This window comes from Pyrgilauda ruficollis, unplaced genomic scaffold (assembly GCF_017590135.1).
Source record: "Pyrgilauda ruficollis isolate IOZ18807 unplaced genomic scaffold, ASM1759013v1 scaffold43, whole genome shotgun sequence".
NCBI classification, from domain to species: domain Eukaryota; kingdom Metazoa; phylum Chordata; class Aves; order Passeriformes; family Passeridae; genus Pyrgilauda; species Pyrgilauda ruficollis.
In genome coordinates this window covers 5,995,278-6,002,701 of record NW_024525823.1, presented here as the reverse complement: position 1 = coordinate 6,002,701, position 7,424 = coordinate 5,995,278, and the positions used below count along the sequence as shown (strand labels likewise).

At 43.4% G+C, this 7,424-nt stretch overlaps 1 protein-coding gene across 1 annotated transcript in view; it reads left to right on the top strand.

Moving 5' to 3' along the window:
- The first annotated feature begins 231 nt into the window (after nucleotides 1-231).
- Nucleotides 232-7,424, top strand: part of LOC121359247 (prolyl endopeptidase) — an 84,645-nt gene continuing 77,452 nt past the window's right edge. The window contains exons 1-3 of the mRNA XM_041478062.1: nucleotides 232-462; nucleotides 1,747-1,821; nucleotides 5,556-5,689. Coding sequence (XP_041333996.1) covers nucleotides 247-462; nucleotides 1,747-1,821; nucleotides 5,556-5,689 — 425 coding nt within the window. The 5' untranslated portion in view covers nucleotides 232-246. The remainder of the gene's footprint in view (nucleotides 463-1,746; nucleotides 1,822-5,555; nucleotides 5,690-7,424) is intronic.

The window sequence follows — 7,424 nt, the reverse complement described above, 5'->3', positions numbered from 1 at the left end:
TTTATTTTTTGGTAAACGTGTGCTATAAGGAGGATGAAACCCGGGTGGAGTCAGGTACACAGCCATGTCGGAGCACGGTGACCGGGAGGCGGGAGCAAAGACCAAGGGCGGCGGGGCCGCAAGGGCAGGACCGGCTCCTCAGCCGCCGCCATGGCGCCCGGTCCCGCTGCGGCCCGCGCGGCGGGAGCCGGCAGGGGGCGCTGCGCGGCGCGCGGCGCTGGCGCTGCGCTGCTAGGGGGCGGCCGTATGGCGGCTGCGGCGCTGCGCCTGTGCCGCGCTGCGCGCCTGCTGCCGGCTGCTGCCGCCACGACCCAAAACACGGCCCCAGCGCCGCGGCCGCCTCCGCGCCTCGCCTCCTCCTCCTCCTCTTCCTCCTCCGCCTCCTCTGCTTCCCGGCCCTCTCCGCCGCAGCCCGCCATGCCGGCCTTCCAGTACCCCGAGGTGTACCGCGACGAGACCGCCGTGAGTAGGGCGCGGGCTGGGACAGCGCTCGGCGTGCGGCGGCCGCCGGGCCCGGGCGCGGGGCACCCGGCCCGCCATTCCCCGCGGGGCCGCCTCGGGGCGGGAGTGCCGCCCCGGCTCTCGGGGCTTTGTTCGGCTGCGGCCCCGGAACGCCCGGCGTGCTCCGTGCAGAATCTCGGGTTTGTCGCGCCCGCGGGCCGCGGCGGCTGCCGGGGGCTTGTTAGGGCGGGATTCGGGCCCTTGCGCCGGTGCCTCCGGGCACATCCCGCGTGTGCGGGGCCGGCGGGGCCGGGAGCCGGTCCGGGGCGGGCGGCGGGAGCGGCCACCGCACGGCGCATCCCGGAGATTCGGTAGCGGTGCGTGTGTCAGGGAAACCCAGGCCTCCGCCCGGGCTGCAGCAGCGTCAGCAGAGGAACAAATAGTCTATTTATATAGGATGGCACATCTGTAACATAGTCTCATCTCCCTGTGTTTCCACCGTATCTGGATACACAAGGGATTGCAGTGTAAGTTTGGCCAAAATAGGTTCGATTTTCTTTCCCTTTCTCAAAGCACTGTGCACCGGCCAGGAAGGATTTACATTGCATTTAAACCAAACTGTTTGCCGGTATGAGCCAAAGCTGGAAAAAATCCTGAAGTATTTACTTTCATAATTGACTGTAAGGCTGAACTGTGCAAGCCCTAGTAGCCGGTATCTAGTCTTTTCTTATCTACTGGAGGAAGGAAGCTGGTAAATTCAACCACGTGGATTAATCTTTTATAGTTTGTTTTGTTTGTTGTTTTGGGGGTTGGCTTTTGATTTCTTAAATTACGATTCTTATATATATATATATATATATATATATACACATTATACATATATTTGTGGGCAACAGTAGTAGGGAGGGCTAAACCAGAGACTGTTTATGTAGCCAGGAACCATACTTTGGGTACATCCAGTAATTGGGTTTTATAAGTTGGCTTGAAAACCTTAAGGTTGATTGGTGGGGTTTCTTTTTTGCTTACTAATCTATCTTGTGGAAGGAATTTATGTGCATTTTTCCATTTTTCTGGATCTCTCTGTTTTTTTCTGAGAACTTCTCTGCTGCTATGGTGCCATCACCAAAGAATGGTAATACTAGTAACTCACCTGGGAGCAATATGTTGGTTCTCTCTTTGCTCCTTAGCACTGTATGCTTTTGTGAAATTCCAAATGCCCTTCCTTGTGCTGACTATCATTCCTTCATGGATAGAGTTTGCTTGTGTGCATGTCTTTTTTAAAATTACTGTCTTCTATAAATTCAGGTGTCAGATTACCATGGATGCAAAATCAGCGATCCGTACTGCTGGCTTGAAGATCCCGATAGTGAGGAGACGAAGGTAACCTTTCTTTGCATAGGAATGGCTGCTTTCACATGCTTCTCTTTTATAGACCAGATGCATTGGTACTCTGCTTTTGAAGAACCTGCCAGTATGTTTTGAAGACTTATATAGTGAACAAAGGTGTAGTTCATGTGGTAACTCATGGCGCCAGCAGCAATGCCATTATTTTGTCCCTGTGTTTTAATGGGGGAAAGGTTGAATGGGGCTTTGAGCATCGTGGTTTACTGGCAAATATCCCAGCCCATGGCATTGAACTAAATGATCTTCAAGGTCCTTTCCTACCCAAACCATTTTATGGTTCTATGAAAGTCTGGAATACTTGATATAACTAGATCACAGAATTTTCAAGGTGGTGGTGTCGTACTGAAGAGAAACATTAACTTTTTTTTTCTCTGTGTTTGCTTGGTTGGATCAGTCAAGGGCAGCTGTAAGCAACCTCCCTCCCTCCTCCAGATATGTAAGGTATATGATGTAATAAAAACAAACCTGTGGTCAGGTGGGGAAGTTCCTATCTCACTTTGGGGAAAGGAAGTGCAGAATGTGAGTTCATGGTCTGCTGCTGTTTTTGGCTGTTGACGTCTAAGACAGATTGAGGAAGCATCCTTGGCGTAGCTGAAATGTGCTACACTGTGAAATATAAAACACTTCTGGTAGTGCCATAGGCCACAACTGCAAAACCACACTTGCACTGTTGTCTTGGCTTTGGCTTAGTTGGACTTCCAACTTCTTGGCTTGTTTTAACACTTTGTGGGAAATAAGCTCATTTTTAGACTACAGCAAAGCTTTTGCTGCTATGTTAGTCATGTACAGTACCTTAACTCACTGACAGTGTAGGCAGTAATGCTGAGCTTGTTCCAGACATGAGGGATGGACAAGTGATGAAAAAGCAGGGATCATGTGGGGTTGGGTTGTGCTATTCTGAACATGTGTATATTTGAATTAGGACTAGAACTGAAACTCTCAAATCTACAATTAAATTGATTTGATAATAGACCATTGTTTTGTTCACATTTTGATAAATTTTCCAAATTTTGCACTTGGAAGTCACAAGAACTCTAACAAATTTTTCTTTGTAATACTTAGGAAAGGTATGTGCTCTCTTGTAGGAGTTGCCCTGAGCTACCCTTGGCTATATATATGAACTTGAATATATATATATATGAACTGTAAATGCTGTGCAGAGTAATAACAAAGACTGGTTATGTTAAAACAGTTGCTATTCTGAGGCTTTTTCTCAGAAAGTATACTGTCAGTGGAATAATTATCTTGATAGAGTAACTTAGTAGAATGTAGAAAGGTGATAGATTGTAGAAAAGCATGGTTAAAAAGAATTTGTGGTATGTGTTTCTTAGATGAAATTTAGTTTGATTATTGTTTTAGAATGATAGTTGGCCTACTTAGACCATCCCTGCTGGTAGTACAATGCTTTAAAAATTGTTTTGCTTTTTAAATTACCTTATCTTCCAAAACAGCCATAGGAAGTTGCTTTACTTGGACCCTTATTCTGTACGTTCTGCTGCTAGCAACGTCTGCCCTGGTTCAAGGTTTATGATACTTTGTCAGATGCAGATATCTACAGGTACAATAAAAATCTTTCTGTCTAGGTTCATGAAGGCGTACAGTTACTGTTGGCCCTGTAGCCTGGATGGCATCTGTTTAGCTCAGTGTGGTGGGTGGAATTGTTTACTGTGAGAGTTTCTGCTGACATATGTTCTTGTACTTTATCTAGAGCAATATTTCAGTTATGTATTGTTTTTTAAACATGAATGCAGCTTCATGTTCAAAAGTGTGGAAACAGAAAGTTTCCAAACTGGACTGTATTCTTCTCCACAAAACTCTTTGAAAAATCTGTAATTCCCTGCTCCTTTTTTATACAGTCATGGCATTTCATTTATAAATAATCTTGGAATCTTTGGTGCATACTAATTGGAAATGAGAAAAATATATTTAGTTCCTGTAAAAGCAAAATTACAAGTGATACAGTTGTGAGTGTAATAATTAGTCTGTAATGCTCTTGGGCGGAAAAGTCTGTGTTTCTTCTTTGAATATCACTAATGAAAGCAGATGTGGTAAGATGTGTCTATGCAGTTAAAAGTGAGTAACACACAGTTCCAGTATACCCTTGCAGCAAAGTTGTCATTTTGGTCATATTATTGATGGATGAGACAAAGATGTGTGCCAGTTTCTGTTCCCTACATGTAACTGGAAAGTGCTTTTGGCTGTCTGGTACACTGGATGGTCTTACACGTGTTTTTATAAGCCACCATTTCACTGAAAGTGTCACAGGACTGAGAAAAGTTAATTTATTCGTATAGGATCCATGGTCCATATTTTTGTGTATGTGGTCTTTAGAGAAACCAATTCAGATACACATAATTCTTGGGTAGATTTGATTAAGTTCTTTCACCATCTGATGGGGGGACAGTTATAGCAATACAATGTGGAGGCTGCATGACTTACCACTGGGATGTACTTTGCACATATTAGTTCTTCGCCTGAAGAATTAATACACCACTAAACACTGATAGCAGCTGGTAAGTGAGTGCCAGGTACTCTGCCTGTGCAGCCACTGGCTTTTCTGAAGATCTGTGAAGCTCAAGTTGTGCAATGTGGATTGTAGCCCTGCTGTTCCTGTGGGTCATGCCTTGCAATGAAGTTGTAACTCAGATGTTACAAAGCGTAGATCTGATTGCCCTGTGACAGATTGAGGACAGGTAGAAACAACAGGCTCTTTCAAACCCCTCACCTGGAAAAGAGCCCCGTGTAAGCAGGGGATGAGTGGACAGGATTTTGTGCTGGAGGTGAGAGGCTGGAGTCTGAGAGTGACACTGCAGCTGCCGCTGCGACATTTGGCTGTGAGTTACAGGCACACACGGTGTCCTGTCCTATCTTCATGTTAGAGACAGAAGAGCCTGCACGTCTCCTTGTTGGCAGCTGTGATTCACCTTAAGATGCTTAGGTATTAATTTTAGGTTAATGTACCATGCTATAAATAGGGATGATGAAACACCAACAGAGCACCAGGTTTTCCATGCATACAACAAACAGCTGGAGTGGTAATGGTTTTGATCACTGTCCTAAGTGTTTGTGACTGGACCTGGAGTGTTTTAAAGAAACCAGACTTCCCAAAGTTTTCAGAGATTAGTATTTTTTTCTTAAGAACCGATCTGTGAGCAGTACTTTGGGCTTATCATGAAATACTGGCTGAGACTAATTCTGTGTGTTATGTTAATAATATGAATAGATGATGCACATGACATTTTGTGTCATCTTAAAGCTCTTCCCAGCTCCTGAAATAATAGTGCAGTCTGTGGGCAATATTTCTCATTTATGTGAATATGAGAGTTTTTAAAAGCATGGTGTGCTTTTGGAGGTTGTTACCTTAGGTTTTGGGAATTTTTTGTGTGTTTGTTTGGGTTTTTGTTTATTTAAGGTTTCTTTGGTTGTTGGGGTGTTGTTTTGGGGTGTTTTAAGGGGAAAGGCAGGAGGACTGTCTTGTCTCTTGGCTGGTTACCCCACTGTATGCCTGCAGAGTCATTATTCAAGATATAAATTGAGTCCTATTAAAGAATTGTGGCATAATGCAAATAAGCGTGTAGGATTCGTCACGTGTGACACTGCATACCATATATGAGGGAAATATGTCTGTGATGCATTACTTCTGAAAATGTTTTCTGTAGAAAATAGGCATTTCTGCTTGAGTTTATATTTTTTTGATTGTTTTCTTTCAGGCATTTGTGGAGGCTCAGAACAAGCTCACAGTACCCTTTCTCGAGCAGTGTCCTGTTAGAGCACTGTTCAAGGAACGAATGACTGAACTCTATGATTATCCTAAGTACAGCTGCCACTTCAAGAAAGGAAAAAGGTATGTGAGGAATGTCTTTGGAGGTGGTGATGAATGTGAAGCAAGTCAGAAGCAACTATTAATTAGGAAAACAAATTATATTTGTATTTATTTTTTTATAGTTGAGAAGTAAGAAAACTAAGCCAATGTTAACATGTGTGGTTGCATGATGCAGAGCACAAGGTGCTTCACTCTCTCCAGTTCCCAATCATATGATCTTCTTCTATTGTCTTTTATTTTATAAGAAAAAATTGTGAGTTTATCAGAACTCAGATGATTTTCTGGAATAATTATTGTAAAAGTAAAGCTTCAAGGAGTTTCTTTCAGAAAGGCTTGGTCACTGTCAGTATAGGTAAATGCATATTGTCTGAAAACAGCATAAGCCCATAATGTGTTCTGTTCCATGTATTTGCTAGAACCCCTGCTCTTACATGGGTCATTCTTTGAGCAGCTGGTAGGCTTTTTTTTGTTTAGTCATAGCTAGTGAAAAGCAGTAGGAATTCCCTTGTGAAAAACTGTTCTTGTAGCTGCAGGGTATATGGGAAATATAATTTGGCGGACTTAAAGCAACTGATGGAAAAAGATCTGGTTTTTTAGAAACAAAGAAATCCTGCTATATTCCAGTGCCTAACCTACTCATATCCCTGGTTTAATTCTGTGGCTAGGTGAAGAAATGGTATTTCTCTGTCTTACCCAAGATCTGGAGACTGCAGCTGCTACTGAATTTAATGTGACTTTTAGAAACACTAGCAAGCTTCTAGAGAAAGGGAGTAAAGGGACTTAACTACATCTAAAGATTGTTTTAGCAGTTGAAAGTGAAGTAGTGCAAACAACCAGCCACTCTTCCTCATGGGAAACACAGATAATCTTTTTCAATATTTTCAATTTGTTTTATCCTTGTTGAGTGGACACCCATGAAGTAGTGCCACCACAACAGCCAGCCACTCTTCCTCATGGGAAAGATAATCTTTTAATTCACAGATAATCTTTTTCAATATTTTCAATTTGTTTTATCCTTGTTGAGTGGACACCCAGGTATGTCATATATGTGTTTACCATAATCCACTGATAATGAGAAAGAGGATAGCTTGTTGCCTTAAGGTTTCTACACAGATATTGAGAGGGATTTGTTTTAATGATCTGTGCTGTGAGGAAGGCACTGATACTTACTACTAAGGAGGGAAATTCTGTACTGCATGGGGTTTGTTGAAGGTACATGGTGGGGAGTGAACCCAAGCTGTTGGTGGATTTAATGTGAATTTTAATTGTCATGGATGTGGCACAACATGTCAGAGTATAGAGGTGTGAGGTTTAAGCCCAGAAGCAGTGGAGCTGTTTAGGACAGTGCTGCATCTGGGGAAGTATGCCTTATTGAGTGAGTCAGGCAAAGCTTGTTAGTGTGTATGTGATGCTCATGCAGATGTAGCAGGTGACCAGGTCTGGTCAGTGACTGCTCTGCATTCTCTGACCCATTCTCCCTGTGCAATGCAAACATGTCTGGGTGTTGTTCCCTTCAGTGCTGTTAAGGCTTAATGTTGCAGAAGGGCTGGCAGTGATAAATACAGTCTCTGCTAACAGATACAAATTCTTAATTTGATGCAGCTGACTGTCCTCCAGAAAGAGCATTTGTGCCAGGAGCTTGATGTGCTTGTAATTTATGACACTGTACTTTGACTTTAATAGATATCTTTTTAGTCTTTCTGAGTGATACTCTATTTCTTGGCATGTGCTGGATTTAAATCGGAGCAGTTCAAAT